The sequence below is a fragment of the Pseudophryne corroboree genome, chromosome 2 (assembly GCF_028390025.1).
Source record: "Pseudophryne corroboree isolate aPseCor3 chromosome 2, aPseCor3.hap2, whole genome shotgun sequence".
NCBI classification, from domain to species: domain Eukaryota; kingdom Metazoa; phylum Chordata; class Amphibia; order Anura; family Myobatrachidae; genus Pseudophryne; species Pseudophryne corroboree.
This window is the reverse complement of record NC_086445.1, coordinates 971,656,050-971,682,576: the sequence shown is the minus strand read 5'-3', so window position 1 is coordinate 971,682,576 and position 26,527 is coordinate 971,656,050. Positions and strand designations below refer to the sequence as shown.

Genomic DNA, 26,527 nt, shown 5'->3' with positions numbered 1-26,527 from the left:
ACAATGGAAGACATTGTTAAAGATATAGGGAGAGAGGTATCAAATTTCAGAGAGAGATAAAGTACCAACCAATCACCTTTTGTAATTTTTCAACCACATTCTGTAAAATGACAGAAGCTGATTGTTTGGTACTTAGGAAAGAGATACTGTATCAGGAAGATGGGTCCTGACTAAGAAAAAGAAAAACAGAAGTCATAGGTAATAAAAAAAACTTGACTTTATAAATAGAATTGAGTTAGTAAACATAGAGAAGATGGAACGGGAATGGAGGAACATTATTAATGGCAAATGAGTGCATTAGAAAAATATTGGGATTTAAAAGTAAAATAAAAGCAAAACAAATTAATATAGGAAATGACAATCATGCCTAATAAAGCTGTTTACCTATTTTATTCATTAAGTGCTTAAATACCTTTTAAAAATACTCTTACTTACTTTGAGTACCATGTGAATGGACAACTTTCCAAGTATCTGAAGACACTTCCTTGAAATCCATTTGATAATGGTGAATGGGAACCCCACCATGTGAGTCTGGTTTGTTGAAAAATACTTTGGCATATGTTTGCGACAGTTCTATAACTCGCAAACCGTGTGGACTTGATGGCACATCTATGGGACAACACAATTAATTATACAAGTACAATACATGAATAAAAATATGTATTCATTGAGATGTTTTCAAGTATTCTGTAAAACAGATTAATATTGTTAAATGTGCATATTTAAATATAGAATATAAACGCAAAGAATTCAAAGAGCAAAAAGCTTTGATTTTACACTAGAGTTCCTAGATGGTTTTCCCAGCACAATTCAAAGTGCAAAATTAAGACCTTGGGCAGGAGTAAAAGGTCTGCCCTCCCCTCTACATAACCAAGGGCCTAATTCAGACCTGATCGCAGCAGCAAAAGTGTTCTCTAATGGGTAAAACTATGTGCAGTGCAGGTGGGGCAGATATAATATGTGCAGAGAGAGTTAGATTTGGGTGGGTTATATTGTTTCTGTGCAGGGTAAATACTGGCTGCTTTATAACACTGCAATTTAGATTTCAGTTTGAACGCACCTCACCCAAATCTAACTCTCTCTGCCCATGTTATATCTGCCCCACCTGCACTGCAGAGATTTGGGTGGGGTGTGTTCAAACTGAAATCTAAATTGCAGCGTAATAAAGCAGCCAGTATTTACCCTGCACAGAAACAATATAACCCACCCAAATCTAACTCTCTCTGCACATGTTATATCTTCCCCACCTGCACTGCACATGGTTTTGCCCATTAGAGAACAATTTTGCTGTTGTGATCAGGTCTGAATTAGTCCCCATGTCCATTGTTAAAAAATTATTTCTTCCCCACTTAGCAACCAAATTTTTATAATCTTCTTGAAAAGTACATCTCTGTAACTTTATAGGCAAATACTATACTTTTTGTCAGTTTTAGTAAGAGATTCAGAGATCAATGTAAATAAATGAAAGATTTCTAAGTTTCTCTATATTATGCATTTTATGAACAAATGTTCATATATAAAATAAACATTAATAAGGTTGGCTTATTAGTAAGTACTCATAAAGAGCAATATTTGCCCATCTATCCAATTGTATCAAATACTGACTGTAACACATTTCTGGATTGAAGGGCTAAAATAATAATTTACAATAATGATATACATTTTTCACTCAGCATTCAAGCTGTATCAAATGTTACTGTCTCTTTAATATCCTAGATCATGAAAACACAAATTTTGGATACAAAGATATTGGAGCTAAAATAAGATACAAATGTTCTCAATGTTAAATTGGTTATCTGGGATGGATAAATCTTTAATACATTTTTTTTAAAACACCTTTTTAAACAATCACAATGTACCTACCAGCCAACGTTAGTATGTATTCTTGAATTCTTGATCCTATTGAATTGATTGCTGTGCAATTGTAACGTCCAAAGTCATTGTCCGATATTGGCGTTATCTTAATAAAAAAAAAGTCCACATTAAATATAATATTAAAATATTAAAATATATTATTATATGTATATTTATACCTACACAAATAACCAGGTAAACTATAAAATATAAATCTAATTAGAAACATTTTTTGTTCTTTATATGGATATTTATATTTTTTCAGCTCAGCTTATTAAAAATAACATTAATAAAGGCTATCATTTAAAAACAAGAACATTATTTTTTTTTTAAAAAAGCATGTCACACATTTCATTCACTGTAAATCTAACCAGAGCATTTAAAAGATATTTATTTTCTAAAAATGAATGCTAAATTCTCAAACATTTCAAGATGCCAAGCAACACAAGAACTATTAAAAACATTGTCAAATAATACAAATATTCTTTAACCTGCACCTATAAAAAAACAAAAATAAAAAATAAAGTCCAGAACAGAGATAACTGGTGCAACTAAATGTGTTGTATGTTTAAAGCATATAGATCTATATATCTATCTACAAATAAATAAATAAATAAATATATACATATATATATAGCTATATAAATATATACATATATATATATATATCAGCCAAGTTATTAAATATACTCTAAAATCTTGTATTGTCCATGTGTCAAAATATAATGTACTGACAGGTATGATTATATATAAGTTTATTGGAATATTCCGTTCTATTAATCAAATGATAAAGTTTCACCAATTGCATTAATGGAGAATCTGAGTAATGTTTAAATCCACATTGTCACAACACTGATAGATTCAGTTTTGACCCCACTCTCTGAGCATTACACCTGTGAACAGGCTAGTGTGCTCATCACTTATATCAGACCACTTTCCCTTCAGCTAGTTAATGGCATTCTTGAGTCAGACGTGTTTATCAAGAAAGGATTCAATGTACCAGACTAAGAAAACCACAGGGATAAAACAGACTATAAGTACAGAGCACAGTAAGGCAAAGTCAAGGTAAGAATAACAACAGTCCAGCAGATTCAAAATTGAGGACATATTTAAAAGCAAGGTCAGGGTGAAGTGGAGGTAAACAACAGCAACAAAAACAACAGTAAGGTAGAGACAGGACAGAAGTAGACTCCAGAGGAAAAGTTAAAATCCACAGGTGAAATCAAGAGTCAGGCAGAGTTATAACCATGAGTAATAGCAGACACAAGGACTAAGTAGCCCAGAACACAACACTTGTTCATAGATTGACTTCATTTTACTACTATAGTTTGAGCATAGATGTGATGGAGTGTGAATGTTTGCCGAAGCTAAAGTGCAATTAATTTGTCCAGAAGCTCCTTTTTTTTTTTGCATCACTCTAGGTATAATTTTCCTTTCAGAATTTTCATGTTAGTACATGCTGAAAGTTTGTACAGTGGTTTACAGGCTTGCAATAGGAAAAAAAATCGTTAAAAATTAAAAGTATCACCTCATAGTCCTGCCTATTATTAATTTTGGCCCAACCAACATATTTTAATTTTCATGAAATACTGTATTGGATCCTTAATTCCGCATGACATAAGTCATGAGAGTAGTGATATCTTGTACTTTTAAATGAAATTAATTTTTTCTCTTGATCACAGAACTTGTCCTATTATTGTGTCTTGCCCACATTCAACATAAAGTGCCCAGTTTTTCACATGCACGTCCAACTTTTCACGGTGCAAGGTGCAAACGTCTGCTCCCACTGCATTGGCCATCATCTTGTTACACTACTGTATGCATGATCTTAAGAAAATATCCACAAATGTGCAACAAAAGATGGTATAACCAGACAAATGGCTTTGTAACACAGCTCTTTAGTTTTCAGCAATAAACTTATAAATCTTGTTAAATATGGAGTGAGGTACTGTTCCTCATAGACTAATGGATATGAATATCTTAGTTTTAGGAAAAATCCATTCAGGGCAGTGTCTTCTTCATTTTCACCATTTAGATTTTCCCTTTCCAAACTGTTAATTGCAGGTAAATTGGACAAAGCACTTCCATGGGTCTTCTCAGTTCCAAGTTAATATGAACTACTGTACAAATAAAAAATATACAATGGACTTTCTGGATGTTGCTGTATGTTCTATACTTTTTGCATATTTAAAAAAAGTCTTGCCAACTGAACAGTGCCTAACTGTAGCAGAGCATGTTTTCCTTGTCTTAATATGTCTTTTGTCATCTGTTTAACAGTTTTGAAATTGCTTTTAAAGTTTGTTTTAAATATCTAATGGAAATTTCTACAAAATATAAAAAGCATCAACTGAGAGATAATCTGCTTGGAGAAAATATTGTACTGTAGGTGCAGCCATTCAGAGTGGTGTCCCTTCAAGTTTGGGCATTTATCTCTTCCCTTTCGAGATTGCTCAGCTTAGCAGGGATATTGGACAGAACACTTCTATGGGTCTTCTCAAATCCAGGATAATATGAAGTACATTTAAAAAAAATGCAGAATCTGGAATGTTTTGTTCAAATCAATTGTCTGAGCATAAATATCTGACAGAAAATCCAATAAAATCTGTAGCACTACTCCTGAATTTTAATTTGGTGGGTTACACATTTAGCACAATTGTTTTTCCAATTAAAGACATTCTGAAAAGGAATTTAAATTAAAGGAAACACACAAGCTAAGAAATGCACTTAAGATTTGAGATCCCTCAAGTTGTTATTTTAGGTAATTGCAAAATAACACAATAGGCTAGAACCACAGTACTCTGTGGTGCCAGTGGTATTTGTGACCACACCATTTAAATAAAACAAATCATACAAATTCAGCACTCACCTAATATTAACACCAGCCCCTTCACGACCATTTCCTTTTGGTCAGTCCCTACACTGACTTTCAAAAATATTTTGGAACTAACATTCCCAGAATTCAGATGAATTACAGTTTGAAGTGTTAATATTAGGTGAGTGCTTAATTTTTATGACACATATATATATATGTATATATATACACACACAGATAGAGCCTCTATTATCTTGGCTGTTTCTCCGCCTAAACAGAGGTTTAGTCACACCAAGGCGATAGCTTAGGTTACTTAGTGTAATCACGGACAGGCACATTGAGGCACGACTACAGACTCAGCATGCAATACACATCTGGGTGGCTAATGCTCCACTAATCAAGTACTTTAGATCGAATAGCGGCAGATTAATCTACAAGCTCTTGCAAATGGTCAGTGACGAATGTACGTACTGCATACTGTACACACAGACCAATGGTCAAATGGAGAGAGTAAAGAGAAAAAAAGTTTATAGAGATGGAAATGAGTGTGTTAAAACACTTGTTCTTTGCCGTGTTAGTATATACAGACTCATACGCAACAAGCAATACTGTAGTTTATATAGGCACAAATCATGATATACTGTAGAACGTGTTACAAACTATAGTCCATTAACGATAAGGAAACAGTATGATGAAGTGTCCAATATGAGCGTCCAAATCCCCTACACAAAAACCAAGGTGAAGGGATAACTGCTTACAGTGCATTTACACATGAGCTTGTGCAGTTGTCATGAGCCGTCGTGTCCGAGGGGTGAGGTGTGCCACTTCCCACGCTGAGTCCCGGGTTCGATTCCCACAGTGCGAATACATGTTTATTTTTTTCTGACACTTTACTTTTTTTATCTATAGTAATATACCTTCACATTCAAAAGAAGTGTGCACACAGGTTTTACATAAAGCAAGACACAGCTGCAGGAGTGCCAGAGTCCGCTATTTAAAATACACAGCGGCTATGGGGATAAGCGAGCTCCAAGCGCTGTACGGTACACATACTGTACAGTACAGTAGCAGGCCAGACTGAATCAGAGAGCGGGTTGACAAAATTGCTGCCGCTCATGACCCAGCGCCTCACGGAATATATTGTACTACTGTATTTACATCTGTACACTGTAATATACTGCATGACATACTGTACATATTGTAGCGTAATGAGACGCACCAGTAAAGTAGTTCTTACTATGCATTTCGGTATTGTATGTTGCATGCGCAATGGTGATTTTAAAAAGCGACATCTGGTGGATGATCACAGGTATTACACTTAAAGGTAACGCAAAACGCTCTGTGCGCCTCCCTACGACTATGCACGCCTCCCTATGACTAGGCGCGCCTCCTTGCGCCCAGGCATGCTGCATATGCCCAATCATGACTAACGCCTCAGCCATCCAAGATAACGGAGGCTCCAACTGTATACACACATACACACGTACGTACGTACGTACGTACGTACACACACACACACACACACACACACACACATCTTGGAAGGAAATGGTTTGGGATAAAATGGTGATGAATAAATGTTAAATACAGTTGCAAAATATTAATTCCTTGTTCTGCTGCAAATAGCTGACTACACAAATCAATCAAGTTACTTAGAGGGAAACATACATATTCAGTGATGTTTTTGTTCTATTAAAAATATATTTAATGTTCAAGAGTTCTTGTACCTGCACCATAATTCTTCTTAAGAACAAAACTTTGATTAAAAAAATGAACATAGTGGTAAATCAACTTGTATCTTTTAATGAAAAAATTATAAAAAAAAAACGTTATTACAAATACCTTGACAAATGTTTGTTCCCATCACATTGTTGAAGGATCTGGATTAAAGGCATGGTGTAAAGGACTTCAAATTAGGTAATGGCATTGGAAATGTTAAAATTCATAGCTATGTGTTGATTGTTAGAGTATTCCCATTTAACTGTTATAAAACGTCCTGAAACTATCAAAACTAAAATTTTACAGTAGATAGCAAAAAAACACAAATAATCTATATGTAGTTCAAACTTAATCTTGACAAATAATGGTTCTTATAAAAAAGATTCCTAACTGATGTGCAAATTATCAAATACAACACCCTCTATTATCTTTAGATTTTACAGACCAATGACTAAAGTACAGTAAATAAATATAAATATATTTTAATTAGCATGTAATGCATAAGACCTCATATGTTTTATTATCACACAGCATTCTAGTCTCTAAAATATCTATGACAGTTTATGCCAAAATTCCACACTGGACAGAAAATGATGCATACTCATATAACTAAACATTCTTTCTGAAACAATTTAAAGTTAAAGCAGATTTATTGGATGAGTGATTCTCCAGAAAGTGAACATAAAGTCCAATGCATTACATGCATTTAATTTATTTTTCCTTTTAAACTGGTTTGATAAGAAATTGATGTTATATGAAAACTTAATAGCTTAGTAGTAATGCCTTACCCTATAACTTAAGACCCACTAAAATCTTGGTATTTTGGAGAAGTATGTTGTTTTAATTTGTGTAGCTGTCCCATGCATCACGGAGAATCACCCATAAGATTAATTTATGCCTTTTTTTAAATTCCGATGTATGATGTGGAAAAAAAGAATTCAAGTTAAAAAGTAAATGTTTTTGATATCGGATATAAAATGTTATCCAAATAATACTTGCAGTTATTGACTAATATTGCATAGTAAGCCAAAGGTGCCCCATTTCCAATTGTCCCATATCTCTACTTCAATGCACTGTAATTTATTTATTTGCCTAATAAAGTAATCACAGTAGCTACCACATCCTATCTTTCCTAGAATACTCCTAATAAAAAAGGTTAAGATGAGATCTACAGTAGGTGCCTGACACCTTGATCCTCCTTAATTTTCCCTTAGTCAATCAGATGGGTAGCCCGAGTCCCCCAGACAGCTGTAGGTGTCAGATTGGAAGCATCAGTACTAACCCTTTAGGGGAGAAATAAATAACTAGCCTATCAGCTCTTAGCTGCCATGTTACAGGATGTGTTTGAAAAATGACAGATAGGAGCTGGTTGATTGGTAGTTTATCCCTCTCCACTTTATCACTCACCAAGTCTTATTACATTTGCACCTCCGTCTGCTGTAAGAAGGATGTAAGGATGAAAGTATCGCCTGCTTGTGCTGTATAACTGTATAAAGGGACAGACTAGATGGGCCAAGTGGTTCTTATCTGCCGTCAAATTCTATAACTCAGATAAGTCAATTTGGTAGTGAGCAGAAAAAAAGTATAAATAAATTAAAATTAATCTCTTCTTGGGCAGTAAATGATTAATATATGTTTGGTGTTAGTAAGAATAATATCTAAAATATCATTCTAAAATGGACTTATAACAGATATTTATTTTAAAATGATCACTCTAAGGAAATGAAAAAAAAAAAAAAGCTACCTTGAAATAATTTTAGAAACAAAAAGAAGACTTTTTATAATTAGTATTCATCATTATCAATCATGGCCTAATTTACATCAAGTTGTTGTAAATTAAATGTCCTAACTCATTTCTGCAGCTATAAGCCTGAAGCATTTTATTTTACATTTTCTATTGTGAGTTAAAATGTAAATTTACAAAATCACAAGTCACATAGCTCTCACCTCTAGTAGTATCTTCTTCCCATCTCTGTATGTTTTTATATTTGTTATATTCCTGGCCGGCAACAGAATTTTTTCTCTGCTCCAGAAAATTGATGATGGAGGGTTGGAGATCACATCGCAACTGATATTAATTGGATTGTTTTCCCAAGAATAGAAAATTGTTTGATTTGAAATAAATTTAGGTGCATCTATAAGAAACCAAATGTGACTCACAATGAATATAAGAACATAAATTACTTTTGTCAATGTTCAGTACATTTACAGTTATTGTCACATTTGATATATACGCATTGTAAAATCAATTTCACTCTTTTCAGTGTGTTGAATTTAGCAAAATGGTTCTAGTTTAGCTTAAAAAAATAATATTTACAGCACAGTGCTGCCTAGAGTGTGTACATACTGTATAAGTATATTTTAATTTCAGTAAACAAAGCAACTATGAAAACATTAATACCCCTTGTCATTTCTTACAATCTATCTATCTATCCATCTATCTATCTATCTATCTATCTATCTATCTATCTATCTGACGGAAGGAATGAAAAAAGGGGAACATTTTCAAGATCTATGGGTTGAGCTTGAAAAAGATTCACACTGGTTTGAAATGTTACTGTTTGCACAATAATCATATTGTTTTATTGTGACTAATCCTGAATGTCCTTTTATCATTGCTTACTAAAAATACTGGACTTTATATATTTTTCTATCTATCTATCTATCTATCTATCTATCTATCTATCTATCTATCTATCCATCTCTCTATCATAATTATCCTTTATGTATATGGTACTACAAGGTTTCCACAGTGCATAACAAAGTACTAAAATCTATCTATCTTTAACCATTAAAATGTTATTTGTGCAATGTTCACAAATTTATCTTTATGTATACATCCCTTGCCAATTCAATTACAGGTTGGAGCTATAAACTACTGTAGATGCTAGAACTTGCAAGGTGATGCAGTGAATATACCAGCTGACGGAGACTGACGCCAAAATCCTGACGGTTGAAATTCCAACACCCGGAGTCCCGAAAAATTATCAGTATTCCCACTCGGTTGGTGGCAACCAACTGAGTGGGAATAGAACTGGTAGGGAGCCATGGGTTCTGATGTGTGGTGAGCGCAGCAAGCCCACAAGGGGACTCGCTGACTCACTACCGGGATTCCGGCAGCCGAGATGCCGCTGTTGTTATAGTGACAGTCAGCATCCCATCTGCTGGGATATCATATGTATCCCCTGGCAAGCATGAGCTGAAATGTCAAACCATATAATCTAATCAGCATCCACTGACACTGTACTGTTAATACTGTATGTCTGTAGTCACTTACATATTACTGCTCTGGGCAGTAGATATAATCTGACACCAGTGTAGACCTACAGTATAAGGCAACCACTGTCTGCATGGATATCTTACTGTACATTTGCTTGTTATCTCCCCCTCAGTACCTCACTCAATGCTTATTTTCAATGGAGGCTCACGATTGTGAGCATACTTAACTTTTCTACAAAATATGAGTATACCATAGAGATAACACAAATCAACAGTATAAGTCATTTATTGGTTGATTATTTTATAGCAATTAAGAATAAAAATGTTATTGTCTAGAGAGCACCCTAGGCTAAGATATTTACAGAAAAAATTTACATATATTATACAAAATGTTGTTTCCTGACATTTATTAAACAAAGTACAGATAGTTTTTTGTGTCTCCATCAGAACTTCAGGAGTTGCGTGCAAGTAAAATGGACTTAGCATACACAACCTGGAGGGAAAAAGGAGTGTCATAAATGGAAGCAAAACTTACATTCAATGTTAAGATACATGCTCTTCTGGTGACCACCAATTCTGCTCGCTGCCTCACAGTCATATCTTCCTGCATCAGATAATATCACATTTTTAATGCGTAACGAGGATTTTCCATGGTATCCTGTACTTTCTATCCGTTCATCTTGGCTCTGTTAATATCACATGTAAAGAAAATATAATTTGCCCCAAAATACTTCAAAGGAAGGTGCATAAAGTACAACAAACTTACTGAGTAAAAGACACAGAGAAGGGTCAACCCTGGCAACAAATTGGCTAATGACCTATTTCTGCTTGAAACTGGCCCGAGTACTGTCTTCCTGTTTCACCACTTCCTGTCTCCTTATTGCAGGAATCAGACAATTTCTGCTGAGGCATATCAGGACAATGATCTGTGTGTTTCAGTTGCATACACTTTTGTGACTGAAGAGGCATAAGGGGGCTGTACATGGGTGTTTCTCATGCAGGCAAAATTCAGAATTGCAAGCTATACATATTTGCACAGGAATATCTATTTTTTCCAGGCATATAAATGCTACCAAGTATATACACATGTGCAAGTACTCCCTGATGATGATGATGATGATGATGATGATGAAGTTGATAATGATGACTATTACACTAGGTGTATGTAAGATATATCAGGTATCTTCTAGTTGTTTTTCTGTTCCTTTCTTTTTTGTAAAAAATTCTCAAATCGTAATTTGGTGATACATGTGGGAAACAGGAAAAAGGAGCCCATAATGTGTATGTAAATTATGTCACCACAGGATTTTCAAACAAATGTTTTCCCACAAAATGGCAGGTATGAGGTAATAATAATGAGATGGAGATGGCATACCAAAACTCACTTCAAAGAAATTAGTGTACCTTCCATAAAGGTTTCTTTTAATTTTTTTGTATTTTTTATATTGTATTGTTATATTTCATTAAATGGTTTTAATCTTACATCGGCTTCAGTATTTTAAAGAAACCTTGATGCAACAGTTTAAACTATTCCTACCGTGAGTACTGGATCTCTGTTGTGACATAATTTACTACACATTAGGGCTCCTTTTTATGTTTCTCCCATGTATGACCAATTAACTTTTTGACAATTTTGACATAAAAGAAAGGAACAGAAAAACAACTAGACAATATCCAATATACAACCTCTGGGGATGTACAGTATATTTATATTTCTTATTGCTATTGACTCTCAGATAGCACCATCCCACAACACCACCATGTTTTACCCTTGCTGTGTAGATCTTTTAGAAGGTGATAGATCCTAGGTGTAGTAAGGACTGCCTTTGGGGTTGTAGCATCCAGAATTCCTACCCACCTGGTTTTTTTTAGAATATATGCATTTAGCTACAAGCATGCAATTCGAAAGCAGTTACAGCCAACTTGCGTGCATCTCTGTTTTAAGATCCACATGTACAATTAAAAACACCCCTCAACAAGACTTAGGCATACAATATATTGTCAGTGATGACATTTTTTTGTGGCTTTCACACTAAGGAATATAAATACCACAATGTTGTATTTACAGATTTTATTTTGGCAAACTAGAACAAGTCACTTACTGTACTGTGTGTGTGTTAGTAGGAGAGCTATCAAGTATTCTAATGAAAACAAATAAAGAAGTTGCCCATAACAACCACTTTAGAAAGTCTGATACAGAAGTGTCCTAATACATCTATCCTATATGTGCCATATGGTACGGGATGCATGGCATGACTTAAGCGCACAGCAATGTGTACTGATTCCAAGAATGTCTAACTTTTTTCTGAATTTAACATCTTATTGGCATTGTAACTGAGTCAACTATAGTATTCTAGGCCAGAGGTAGCCAGCCTTGGTCCTCGAGAGCTACCAACAGTTCATGTCCTCCAGACCACCTGTTTGAAAATGTGACAGTTAGTAATGACTGTACCTGTGCACCAGTAGGTGGTTCAGAAAATGTGAACTGTTATTGGTTAAATCAAATGGATTTAATCAGTTTGTCCGACTGACCATTTTTGACAGTTTCCGGCATTTTGGAGCAAATGGTCAATTGTCATTTGCTCCCATACGTTACCAGATCTTTGTTCTAACCAGTCAGATTGGACAATAAATCTTTAGGTGTATGGCTGTTTTGCACCAAACTGGGCAATTTGGTGCAATTTCAGAATAGATGCATGTAGACACATCTGTACATCTCTCCTTAAGAGATGATTCTAAGGGCCAATTTTATTAGGCTTTAACAAGTGATAAAGTAGAGACGAATAAAGAATGATAAATGACCAGCCAATGAGCTTCCTAACTGCCATGTAACAGGCTGTGTTTGAAAAATGACAGTTAGGAGCTGGTTGGCTCATTTATCACTCTATATATGTTTCCACTTTATCTCTTGTTAAAGCTTAATACATTTGGGCCTTAAAACATTCTGTACTGTAGCTAGCGAGGATGTTTAATAAGAAACATGATTAAAATGTGAACCGTTTCAGATTTTTTTCAAAAATCACAAACATAGATTGAGACTCCTATATCTGCAATGCATGGGACCAGAGGTATTTTAGACTTTTCCATATTTTGGAATATTTGCATACCATAATGAGATAATGTGGGGATGGGACCAAAGTCTGAACACAAAATGCATTTATGTTTTATATACACTGTACACACACAGCCTGAATGTCATTTTATACATTATTTTTAATAATTTTGTGCATAAAACCAAGTTTGTGTACAGTGAACTAGGGCCGTAACTATGTGTGTGCTGAGGCATAGGCATAGTGCACTTGCGGTGTGTGCTCCCGATTGACCGCCCTGGCAGTGATTGATGCAGAGCTGTTCGGAGGTAGCGCTGGTGATAAAGAGACCTGTAGTGTCCGCTGCTGTTGATCGGAGGTGGGACTTCAGTGTCAGGGATGGCAACGAGATGGACTGTCTGCAGACACTGTCTGTGAGTAACACATACACATTGCGCCTACCTGGCATAATGTGTCTAAGGGGCTCTACCTGGTGAAATGTGTTTAAGGGGCCCTACCTGGCGCAATGTGTATAATGTGCTCTAACTGGCGCAATGTGTATAAGGGGCTCTACCTTACATAATGGAGTAAATGTATGAAGCAGTGATAAGAGAGGAGAAGTAAGCCAACAGAGAAGTTGCCCATAGCAACCAATCAGTATTGACGTAACATTTAGAATTTGCATACCATAGAATTATACAGAGCAGCTGATTGGTTGCCATGGGCAACTTCTCCACATGCTCGCTTCTCCGCTCTTATCACTGCTTCATACATTTACCCCAATGTGTATAACGTGCTCTACTTGGCACAATGTGTATAAGTGCTCTGCCTGGTACAATGTGTATAAGTGGCACTACTGTATGATGTAATGCAAATAACACACTCGTGTGTGGTGTGGTCTAATGTGAATTGGTACTATTACAGTATGTGGTCATGTCCCTTCCCGTCCCTATTATTTTGGCATGCACCTTCGGTGCGCACTGCCTCTATTTTGAATATGGTGGTGGGGGGATGGACACCAATTCACTTTCTGGCACAGTGCATCAAAATGTCAAGTTACAGCTCTGCAGTGAACCATCATTCTGAGTGGTCACTATCTCAGTTGTGCTGAAATTATTTTGTATTTTGCAATATTTTGGAAATCAAATTTTCAGATATGAGAGACTCAACCTTTATTACTAACAACAATAATAATAATAATTCTTATCTGAAAAAGAATGCATACTGTACATTTATATTTTATAAATTAAAATACCAAGACAATACTCAATTATTCTGAAAATAAATATGGGCAATTTTAAAATAAGCAATTTCATTCTGTAAACCTGTTTTGCGTTTTGGGATGGAACTATGACCATGAATTAATTCTGACTGATGGCTGTTCTCCTTGCCCAGAAATGACAAATTCATTCTGAGTTACAACAATCATAGATAATGTGAAATTAAATTGCCGAAAGGGCATGTATAGTGAAATATCTTTGGCTATCATATATAACTAATTGTTTCCAAAAATTTTATTATATATCCATATATCTCTACATATTTGCAATTTTCACCAGGCGGTTAGCAATACAATACACATTGACTTAGAGTCAAATAAGAGAAAATGCTTATTTTTCAAGTGAGAGTTAATCTCTAAAAATATTTACACTTCATTCATAAATATAAATGAGTGCATCCATAATCTGCACAGTTCTTGTGGCACCATGACTCAGACTCAGTCATGAGAAATGATATTTGCAGACTTCTAGAGCTTCTACAGTAATAGAGAATCCGACCCAAAAATAGTTTGTTCCTTTTTTTGTTGTGATGATACGCAACCAACCAGAGTATAAACACTTGGGATCATTTTCTATTATTATAACTACAGTAGTTCCAGAAACAGGAAGAAATCAGAAATGAATAAAAGTGTTAGCAATATGTGGGATGTACAGTAGTTTATCATAGCACAAGAAAGAAACAGTGTGGTCATGTTAGAATTTATGATTTTAATGGGTATTGTAACATACAGTCCTGTACTGTACCGACAGAGGGCTGGGCACATTGGTAGATGCACATATCTCTGTCTATGGGCAAATATATCCAATTTTTTTTTCAAGCTTGTAATGCGGCTCCTTGCAGTGGCAGCACCATGGTTGGTGACACCCAGTGTGGCAAATAGATACCCTATGTGTGCCTGAAAGGGTAGTGGTCTAGCATGCAGGGTTGTGGTCTCACAGGAAGCTCCATGGTTAACTCAAGCCTGGGGAATGGTCTCACTGGAAGGGAGTGTAGGCTCTAAGGAAGCCTCCCCTATTACATCCTTTAAGGCGCGTGCCCAGCAGGAGACAGCTGGCTGCACTGCCCGCTCCTCTTCAGTGACAGGAGTTGTGCACTGCATGATAATATCACAGTGCAGCACCCATTTGTGACTGTGGAGGAGATGGCCTGGAAGGGTGACACCCGGGTGTGGTCCACACCCTCCTCGTGCCACCTCTAGCTCCATGAATTGCTTCGTAATAGGTAGGCTGTACATAAATAACTATAGAAATAATTCTAACCATGCTTTCCTTATATCAAGAATACTCTGCTGCCTACTACTTCAGAAAGAGGGTCCCACCTTTACCTGAACATAAAAAACTGTTAATAAATCATTATAATATATTATCATAGCACAAAGTTTGCTTGTTTATAAGAAAAATATTCTTCCTGTGTAGGACTTAAAGTTAGATGTCTGAAACACTATGACATATGGCCAGTATAATGTAATGGTAAAGGATTGTAAAGCTATATACTGTAACTGATTATGAGGTTCATGGTCTTCAGGCTTTAAAGGATACACAGGGTCTTAAGAATGCACTGTGTTATGTGACCAACTGGTGTACGACGGTGAAAAACACCTCTCCTAAACACAGAGTGTGGCTATATCAGTGTGTTTCACATGTATTTTTATTAGTGATGAGCGGGTTCGGTTCCTCGGGATCCGAACCCCCCGAACTTCACCCATTTTACACGGTTCCGAGGTAGCCTCGGATCTTCCCGCCTTGCTCGGTTAATCCGAGCATGCCCGAACGTCATCATCCCGCTGTCGGATTCTCGCGAAATTCGTATTCTATATAAGGAGCCGCGCGCCACCGCCATTTTCACTCGTGCTTTGGAGATGATAGCGAGAGGACGTGGCTGCATTCTCTCAGTTTCTCTGTTCAGTGTGCTGCAAATATCTGCTCAGTGTGCTGCAAATATCTGTGCTCAGTGTGCTTGAAAATATCTGTGCTCAGTGTGCTGAAAATATCTATGTCCTCTGCCTGAAAAACACTCCATATCTGTGCTGCATTGTAGTATATAGTAGGAGGACAGTGCAGAATGTTGCTGTGACCACCAGTATATATATAGCAGTACGGTACTGTAGTCCACTGCTCTACCTCTGTATCGTCAAGTATACTATGCATCCATACCTGTGCTGCATTTTAGTTGTGCGCAGTATATAGTAGGAGGGGACAGTGCAGAATGTTGCTGTGACCACCAGTATATATATATATATATAGCAGTATAGTACAGTAGTCCACTGCTCTACCTCTGTGTCGTCAAGTATACTATGCATCCATACCTGTGCTGCATTTTAGTTGTGCGCAGTATATAGTAGGAGGGGACAGTGCAGAATGTTGCTGTGACCACCAGTATATATATAGCAGTACGATACTGTAATCCACTACTCTACCTCTGTGTCGTCAAGTATACTATGCATCCATACCTGTGCTGCATTTTAGTTGTGCGCAGTATATAGTAGGAGGGAACAGTGCAGAATGTTGCTGTGACCACCAGTATATATATATATAGCAGTACAGTACAGTAGTCCACTGCTCTACCTCTGTGTCGTCAAGTATAGTATGCATCCATACCTGTGCTGCATTTTAGTTGTGCGCAGTATATAGTAGGAGGGGACAGTGCAGAATGTTGCTGTGACCACCAGTATATATATAGCAGTACGGTACAGTACTGTTCATGGCTACTGGGTCAGATTCACATGAGAATGGAAGCACTCATCCTCTCGCTAGAAAACTGCAGTGCCACTCCTAGATGGGCCAGGTGTTTGTGTCGGCCAATTGGGTCGCTTAGCTTAGTCACACAGCTACCTCATTGCACCTCTTTTTTTCTTTGCATCATGTGCTGTTTGGGGACTATTTTTTAAATCTGCCATCCTGTCTGACACTGGAGTGCCACTCCTAGATGGGCCAGGTGTTTGTGTCGGCCACTTGAGTCGCTTAGCTTAGTCACACAGCTACCTCATTGCACCTCTTTTTTTCTTTGCATCATGTGCTGTTTGGGGACTATTTTTTAAATCTGCCATCCTGTCTGACACTGCAGTGCCACTGTTTGTGTCGGCCAGGTGTTTGTGTCGGCCACTTGGGTCGCTTAGCTTAGCCATCCAGCGACCTCGGTGCAAATTTTAGGACTAAAAATAATATTGTGAGGTGTGAGGTGTTCAGAATAGACTGGAAATGAGTGGAAATTATGGTTATTGAGGTTAATAATACTATGGGATCAAAATGACCCCCAAATTCTATGACTTAAGCTGTTTTTGAGGGTTATTTGTAAAAAAACACCCAAATCCAAAACACACCCGAATCCGACAAAAAAATTTCAGGGAGGCTTTGCCAAAACGCGTCCGAATCCAAAACACGGCCGTGGAACCGAATCCAAAACCAAACCACAAAACCTGAAAAATTTCCGGTGCACATCACTTATTTTTATTATTTAATACTATTTAAAAATTATTATTATTTTTTTTTTTTTGGGGGGGGGGGGGGGGAACATAAAAAAAGAGAAGGGCAGAGTGTGTGTGGGAGGGAGGGTGTGTGGGCAACAGAGAGAAGTGCATGGCCATCACTGTACTTATAACTTCCTTGGTACCACATTGGGGTTTCTCATGTACATTTTGCCCATGATGCTAGCAGTGGCAGTAGCTTCCCTAGGAAGTAGCTTTCAGGATGAAAATTTCTTTCGCAATCTAGATTACGTATTGTATAGAGCCTGCATGATCTATATTCCCCATCTATTTAAATGTTACAGTATATCTGAACTCTGTCATAATGATGGTTAGAATATGGGGGTGTCACAGGTTTCTCCAATTATGTTAAAATGCCTAAATTAGTAAAAGTGAGGGGGAAAAACACTGGAAATTTGAATTTACTAAAAGGGAGTAGAAAAGTTTCCAATGTCAAATAGCGGTAATGTTAATATTTGCACGTCAATAAAAGGACACAAGGACACCTAAATGGATTTTCATTTCCAAATAGCTTTCTCTATATTTGTCATTTGTCACAGCAGTCTTATTGTGTCTATATTTATTTCGTGTCTTTTGCATAATAATTACATTAAGTACCGTTCAACTGAATAGAATATGCAGAACATGCGAATTCAGCTGTTATCCATATAAAATTTAAGTTCTTTGTTTTTTTTTAAAGAGATCATGACCATAAATCGTAACATTTGTTCTGAAGAAAAGAGTTTCATGCGATATGAATCAACTATTGATTAGAAATGTACAAAATATAATCCAAGGGGGAGAATCCATTCCACACAAGGTGCCTCATAGAAAGGTTGGGGAAAAGCAATTTATGGCATGTAACACCCTCATTTTTCCTCACCAACCCCCCTAAAAAAAGGGGCACAGCAAAATAGTGACATTTGATTGCCATAATATGCAATAATGACTTGTGTTTCAATAAGATGCTTTATAATAGAGCTTCAACAGCTATGAATATTTGAAGGAAAATGTTTAGTAACTTCTGAGGAGCATTGAATCTTGTAGACTGCACTTTCCAATTGTGAGGTCATTCTAGATAAATTAGCAATTGCTCAGTACTGAATAAATTGATGAAAAAGAAACAGTTTGCAGAGTGTGTCTAAAAAAAACAGGTTGCTTAGGGGTAACCTGTGCAACATATAACTGGTAAATGTCTATGGAAGTTAGAGGTAGCTCTCTGCAATGCGTGGTTTGAAATGGGAAGAGGTATTTCTTTGCAATATCTACTTCACAATTGTCGGGGGGTATTTATCTGTACTATATGCTTGGTAATTAAGTTTTAAACCTCTGTAAAACGGTTATTGAGAACAGCCAATTTTCTATATAGTGGAATGGATGTAATTTGCTGGACAAGGGAATGGTGGCCTTTTGTTGGATAGGGAAATGGTTAGTAACCTCATTAAAGTAATGGAAGTGTTACATAAAGAGATATAAGGAATGCTATGTATGTGCAAACCAAACAAAGTTCCTTAAAGGTGACAATGTATATAAATATCTGAGAAATGTATCATAGCCATGGGCAGAGCGATCAGCGGCCTCCCCGGTTTATCTATCCGCCTCCCAGACTCCTGTGATACAAGCCTCTGATCTCTGCTGGTGACGTTACTGTTCCTGTAGACTCTTGGGAATATAAATAATTAATTACATTAGAGGCTTGAGTTATGCAGCTCCACCTCGCAAATTTAGGACTTCGCTGCGGCCCCACCATTACAACCACCACTGCATATATTCATTATCAGTACAAAGAAGCGTCCAAAAACTATTTGAAACAATAACCATAAAGAGGTCAGGAGAATGGAAGAAAAATATCAACATTGGAAGTTATTTACTGTAAGGGAGATTAAGCTGCACATTTCTTCCCATGAGTTGGCAATAACAAACTCTCTAAAGGAATTTTAAAGGGGTTTATAAACCTCCTAATGATACTCTGTGGACCCCTTCATTCAAAGTAAAGCATTCATTACCTCTAATACCAAGAAATAATGACACGGAGACTTGAATTTGGCAGAAAAATTGCTAGCTATTTATTGTACCCTAACCATTAGCAAACCTGTAAATTGAAAATGTTGTTAACATGCCGATATAGCCGGCATATGGTGGCAGAAAAAAGAACGGCTCTATTGAACTGACGCTAACCTTAAAAACGTTAAAATTCAAAACTATCCTAATTTAAATACAAACTATAAAATCGGTAATAGGTGCCCAACTCAACCCCCACGGTGACTACCCACCCTGATGGGTGCCTGCCGCTGCCCCCGGAAGGGTGGTCGAGCGGCCTTAAAAGTCGATGGAGGTGTGTGCACCTAAACCACACCAAACTGTAAATCACTACAGCTAACAAGACAAACTACAACCTGCCGTTCTTTTCCGCCAATAAAATAGCCAACTATAAATCAGCCAACAATTCAACGCCAAGGCACTCCGTGCCAGTACCTCTACCAACAGGGTGGGAGGGCGGGAAGGCAATTCAGCAGCAAGAGAGACCAAGCTGGCCTAGCATTCCCTATATATATTAACCCTTCCCCTTTTCCAAAGGCTGTACTTTCCTCACAGCTAGGTCCACCCCTCACAGGATGTTTAACTCTTTCCATTCCTATGCAGTCATTTCTCTCTCCATACATAAGCAGTGCAAGAACTTTGTGGGCCTTATAGCAACATTTTGAAGGGGCCCCTGTTACAATGCTTCTAGACAGGGCTGTTTCTAGCCAATTTGGCTCCCAGTGCGAGATTTAAAAATGTGCCCACTATATCAACATTAAAAAATGTGCCCCCTAAATATAAGAAACGCAAATTTGCATGTGCAGAAGGTGAGCACACTCCCGATGAGGGGGTGTGGCCTTGCTTAAATGGGCGTGGTCCTTCCTGAAAAGACTACCTTACACCCCAGCTTTTTACCCTGCACCAACAGACCTTGGACACCACAGGGGAAAAAAAAATTCCACCAAATTAAGCCCCACATAGTAATGCCCCATGCACCATATTATGCCCACTGCACCATATTATGCCACATAGCACAATCCCCATAATACATTATGCCCTACAGTAAAGCTTCTAATTACTTTTAAATTACCTGCTCATTGCCAAGGGTTTCTCCTGCTGGGTGTCATGCTCGTTGCCAGGGGTTTCATGCTCTGGCATCCATGCTCGTTGCCAGGGGTTTCATGCTCTGGGACGGGTGTCATGATTTTTGCCAAGGGTGTGTAATGCTCATTGCCAGGGGTAATGCCCATTGTCAGGGCTCACGGGTTTACATGAACATGGATTGGGTGGATGCTAAATTGGGGCTTAAGTTATTGAATTTCTTTTCAATGTCGTGAGATATTCCACTGTATAGGCAACAGGCCTAGTTACAGTTTTATGGATTTTTCTTGTTAGCAGGTGCTGTCCAATTATACCCCACATTTACTTTTCCTATGATACATGCTAGCTAGAAAGCAAATGTAAAAGGTTCCTTTTGTATAGGAAATAAGCAGACATTCATTTTTCATATCTGCTGATTACTCATGTCATTGTATATACTGTATGCGTGTCTCTGTCTCCAGGATCTTCCACAGAATCTATTGTACTAGATTGTGGAGAACCATACACGTACAATAAAAGAGCCAGCATGTAAATAGCATATTCTACCATTTCAAAGTCCAGTTACAATTCTTCATTACTCATCATGATCTACGATCGATTAAACTGTCCTCTGGAGTGACCATAAAAAGGCCCTGCCCGCAGCACGCTGCACGATGCCCCCGCCCACCAGTCTGCAGTTCCCCTGCTCCCCCTCCTTCCTATCATTAGTACTCCGCTCATGGGCAAAGTTTTGAGAAATGATGCATTGCGTCAGGGAGGAGGGGGAGCACTTGGAGGATTTCAAAGTGCCCCGGTGGGTGCCTCGTGCGCCGGCACGGCTGGCCCACCGCAAGAAACGGCACTGCTTCTAGAGACACCTCTCTGCAGCAGTTGTGAACTGTTTGTCCCATGTTTCGACCATAGCTCATTTTCTAAACTATAGTAAAGCCTTAGTTATTGTTATGCCCCATAGTGGTGTTCTAGTTTATTTTATATAGGGCTGCTAGTACACATTGTGCAACACAGTACCCCCAATTCACATGGCATGCAGTGACTCTAATTTATATTATGTCACACTACAGTGCCCCCAGTTCATATAATGCCCTATTATAGTGCCTCCACTTCATGTTGTCCCACTTTACAGTGCCCCCGTTCATACTGTGTAACATTATAACGCCCTCCAGTTCATTTTATACCACATTACAATGAGCAGGTCTAGGGGCATACCTAGATATATTGCATGCCCCAAGGTAAAAGTTTGTATCGGTTCCTACAGAATGTGCCAACCAATGATGTAAAATAAATATAACACATGTAACTGTGACAGGGAAGGTGGACCCCTCTCAGCTTTGGGCCCCAAAGTAGCTGCACTCCCTGCACCTATGGTAGCTATGTCCTTGATTGGATGCCTTTCTTACAAGAAATGGGATCTGTACTGTCGCTACAATTAGTAGCGGGATATTACGGGGCTGATTAAGTCAAGGGGGTATATTTACAAAGATTCGTGTTTTTGACGTTTTTAAGGGTGTTTGAACTCGAATGGTATCGGGTGCATTTTACTGCAACTTTTTGAATTCTGATACGATCATTCACTAAGCTGATGAGTTTTGCACATTCGTTTTTTCCGATGTCGATATGATTCGTAATGTCAGGCAGTGTTTTACGGGAGTGATGAGTAAAACCAACACTGCCTGACAAAGCACAAGGAATCCCAGCCAGATCTGTGAGATCCATGCAGGCAGTGCCGGCACAAGCCACTCAGCAAAGGGATGCAGTGCAGGGAGGCGCCAGGAATGGAGAGGCGCTCTCCCTGCTCTGCATTCCTGTGCTGAGCTGATGTCCCCCTGTTGCTGCTGCGGCGCCTGCAGGAACGGCTCTTGCCGCTCTGAAGGGGCACTGCCGCTGCTCCGCTGCCTACCCTCCCGGCTCCCACTTGCTGCTGTGCAGTCAGGGCCGGACCTACACGCACGGCCACATGACGCTGCTCAGACAGTGAGAGACTGTCCATACTGCCAGCGCCGCGCCTGCTCAGACTGCACTTTGATAGCGCAGCTGTGCATCCTCCTGGCTCCTAGCCCTCCCGCGATGCCAGGGAAAATGGGAAGGAGACAATCTGCGTGCAGTATCAGGTGAGGATGGGGAGCTGGAGCTGCACTGTGACAGAGTTGGGAGGCATGTGTCTCTGCATGGCTGCCAGCTCTACAATGTGTGTGTGTGTGTGTGTGTGTGTGTGTGTGTGTGTGTGTGTGTGTCAGTGTGCCTATAAACAATGTTTGTTAGTGTGCCACTGGGACCTACATAGTGTGTGTCAGTGTGCCTATATACAATTTGTTAGTGTGTCAGTGTGCTCCTGGTCCCTGTGTGTGTGTGTGTGTGTGTGTGTGTGTGTGTGTGTCAGTGTTCCCTATACAATCTATGAATGTGTGCACTAGTGGATCCAGGGATGGGAAAGGGCACGCGACATTGTGCTCCCCCTGTTGTTTCTGCCCTTTTTTTTAAAAAACAGCAGTAATGATGGAGATAGCGTTGGGCCAACCCGACACACATATGCAGGGTACATGGCTGCCTCAAACGCAAAATGATGAGGGAACTGCCGCAATGTTACCCCGCCTCCCGCAGCCACACTGGAGGCAACCTAGCTGCGGCTCTCCCTCCTGTCTTCTACCCGCTCTCCCGGGCCTGCTGGCAGCACCTGTGGAAAGCGGAGGAGGTTCCCAGCATTCAAACACCACCAGTTTACGAGCAGCCAGGTCCCAAGGCGACGGGTTGTGCTGTTCTAGATACAGCAGTCGGAAGCTATGCCCCCCGACCATGACTCCCTCCCCATTTGAAGCACCACCATATTCTGGAGCAGAGAGATGGGGTGTTGCATGTTTGTAAGCGTCACTGCTACAGGGGGTGTTGCATGTGTAAGCGTCACTGCTACAGGGGGCGTTACGTGTGTAAGCGTCACTGCTACAGGGGGCATTATGTGTGTAAGCGTCACTGCTACAGAGGGAGTTACGTGTGTAAGCATCACTGGTACAGGGGGGTGTTATGTGTAGCATCACTGGTAAAGGGGGCGTTGCGTGTGTAAGCGTCACTGCTACAAGGGGCATTACGTGTGTACACTGCGTTACATGTTTAAGCATCACTAATACGGGGGGCTTTGCGTGTGTAAGCGTCACTGCTACAAGGGGCATTACATGTGTACACTGCGTTACATGTTTAAGCATCACTAATACGGGGGGCTTTGCGTGTGTAAGCATCACTACTACAGGGGACATTACGTGTGTAAGCGTCACTGGTACAGGGGGCGTTGCGTGTGTTAGCATCTCTGGTACAACGGGGCATTACATGTGTAAGCGTCACTGGTAAAGGGGGGCATTACATGTGTAAGTGTCACTGGTACAGGGGACGTTACGTGTGTAAGCGTCACTGGTACAGGGGGCGTTACGTGTGTATGCTATGTTACGTGTGTAAGCGTAACTAATACAGGGGGCGTTACGTGTGTAAGCATTACTGGTACTGGGATGTTACGTGTGTAAGTAATACTACTACTCCATTGTATCCATTGGTGGGAACTTTGCGGTCAGCGCTTGACCGAAAGTAACCTCACAGCTGACCGCAAAGTTCCCACTATTGGATACAATGGAGCGCATAGGCGCTGCATTGTATCTCTGCCGTGTGCTGCCTCACAGACACTACAGGAGCACACAGCCAATCAGGAGAGTGCCACTACGTGGCGCTCCCTGATTGGCAGAAGGGACCCTCTTTGACAGGAGTCAGGGGGGTCCTGGCAGTCGGGGAAAGGGGTCCCATGTGTAAACATGGGACCCCTTTCAGTGCGTGGTCGGGTTTCCGTTTTTTTATTTTGCCAAGTATGTGGATTATACAAAGAACAGAAGATACCCTGGATTATGTGAGTATAATTTGTTCCACAGGTACCCCTAGGATACTACAGGGAAAAGAGGACCGAGCCTCGTGTGAACATAGGTAAGTATGTATGTTTGGAGGTGTGCATGTATGTAATAAAGTTATACTGTCACGGTGTGTGTGTCCTGTTTTTTGTGTTGTATTTTTTAGTAGTAGTACTACAGGTACCAGCGGGCCCGGTTTTCCACCGCATGCTGGTACTTGTGGATCTCCAAGTACCAGCTTGCGGGGGAGGCTTGCCCTTGGCCCTTGGGTGGCTGGAGGGGGGGGACCCCTTGATTTAAGGGGTTCCCACTCCTCCAGGGTACCCCGGCCAGGGGTGACTAGTTGGGTATGTAATGCCAGGGCCGCAGGGACCTAGATAAAAGTGTCCCCCGGCTGTGGCATTATGTACCTGGCTAGTGGAGCCCGGTGCTGGTTTAAAAAATACGGGGGACCCCTATGCTTTTTGTCCCCCGTATTTTTTGGACCAGGACCAGGCGCAGAGCCCGGGGCTGGTTGTTAAAATATGGGGGAACTCCTGTCATTTTTTTCCCCATATTATTTCTACCAGGACCGGCTCAAAGAGCCCGAGGCTGGTTATGCTTAGGAGGGGGGACCCCACGATTATTTTTCCCAAGGTTTTTACATTAAACAGACCCTTGCCCATAGATAACCATGCACAGATCTCACTGATCCGTGCATGATTATCCAAACTCGACTGGAAAAAGCAGGTCTATTTTTTTTGCTGCTTTTTTAACGATTCGCAAAAAAATACACCCGCACTTGAGCACTGAGAGACTAACACCCAAATACGAATGAATAATGAATACCCGTGTTGTATGAAATAACAGCCGCATTTGACCGATGGTCTATTCATTCGTATTTCTGAACTTTGCCAATCAAACCATTACGAATAGCCCAAACACTGCCGAGATTTGTGCTTAGTGAATTCCCGTGTTGGGACTTAGAAAAAAACACACAAATCGGACAAAATCGACTTTTTAGTAAATATTGGCCAAGAAATGTATTTGTATACAGGTATTTTTCATCTGTATAACATTGGGGGAGATGTATCAAACCTTGGAGAGATAAAGTGGAGAGAGATTAAGGAGTCTATTTTCTAAGCCTAGGAGAGTGATAAAGTTGAAAGAGATAAAGTCCCACCCAATCGGCTTCTAACTGCCATGTTACAGGCTGTGTTTGCACAATGACAGGAGCTAGTACTTTGTTTCCATCCACTTTATCTCTCTCCAAGGTCTGATAAATCTGCCCCTGTGTCAATATCCATGAAGTTACAGAATGTTTGGTTAATCCCTCTGTAAATTAGGCCTATTCAAAGTTTATCCAACTGACTTACATCATTTTTGCTGACCTGTTAGGTATTACAAAAGTAAGTAAATAAATAAATCTCACCTTATCTCCGTCATAAAATGTCTTTCCATCGCTAGCTCTCTTCCAAGTGATCTCTGGAACAGGTTCTCCTTCCGCTTCACATGTCAGGGTCACGTGACCGTGCTCTACCGTAGTCTCATTGTGCAGTTGTATAATATGAGGCTGCACTGTTAACAGAATTAATTACATTACTGCTAAAATTATGTAACAGCGTAACCTAGCAACAAGACTTGTGGCCTGGAAAACAAGTATATATCCCAATTTCCAATGTGTGTTTAATCTACAAGACACAACACTGTATAAATTATTTCGCAATGTTATATTGCTTAATCAAGGTTACTGTCTGGACAATTTTTATTCTCTGACCTTGTGCGTTAGAGCTCAGGCAACATTCAATTAAATATTGTTGAATACAAACAGCTATACATATTTATTCTACAAAATCAATGTTATTTTCTTCCCAGACACTATCGCTTTTGATTACGTAATATGGAGCAATTTAGACAAAACGGCATGGACAACACATCAACCCACAACTGTTTAATTAGCAATAAAATGCATTATGAACACACTTACTGTAAGTAACGTATTTTACTATCAATATAAATTTTATTACCATTGTACAAGCCTTTGATTTTCATATGGGATGATGCACCCTGAATTGTAAAAGCTACAGAGTTCCATAATGATACAGGGACACAGAGCAGGAGAGGGCTTTTTTTACTGATCCCTAAAGTGACTGCAATCAGTGATCATTTA

At 39.2% G+C, this 26,527-nt stretch overlaps 1 protein-coding gene across 5 annotated transcripts in view; it reads right to left on the bottom strand.

The window, feature by feature from the left end:
- The window catches only part of NCAM2 (neural cell adhesion molecule 2), a 483,276-nt gene that overhangs the window by 183,480 nt on the left and 273,269 nt on the right, over nucleotides 1–26,527 (bottom strand). For all 5 annotated transcript variants that reach the window (XM_063956367.1, XM_063956366.1, XM_063956368.1 and 2 more), the window contains 5 exons: nucleotides 25,790–25,935; nucleotides 10,140–10,290; nucleotides 8,333–8,520; nucleotides 1,864–1,960; nucleotides 436–609 (listed from right to left, as the gene is read on the bottom strand). In XM_063956367.1, the coding sequence (XP_063812437.1) occupies nucleotides 436–609; nucleotides 1,864–1,960; nucleotides 8,333–8,520; nucleotides 10,140–10,290; nucleotides 25,790–25,935 (756 nt within the window). The remainder of the gene's footprint in view (nucleotides 1–435; nucleotides 610–1,863; nucleotides 1,961–8,332; nucleotides 8,521–10,139; nucleotides 10,291–25,789; nucleotides 25,936–26,527) is intronic.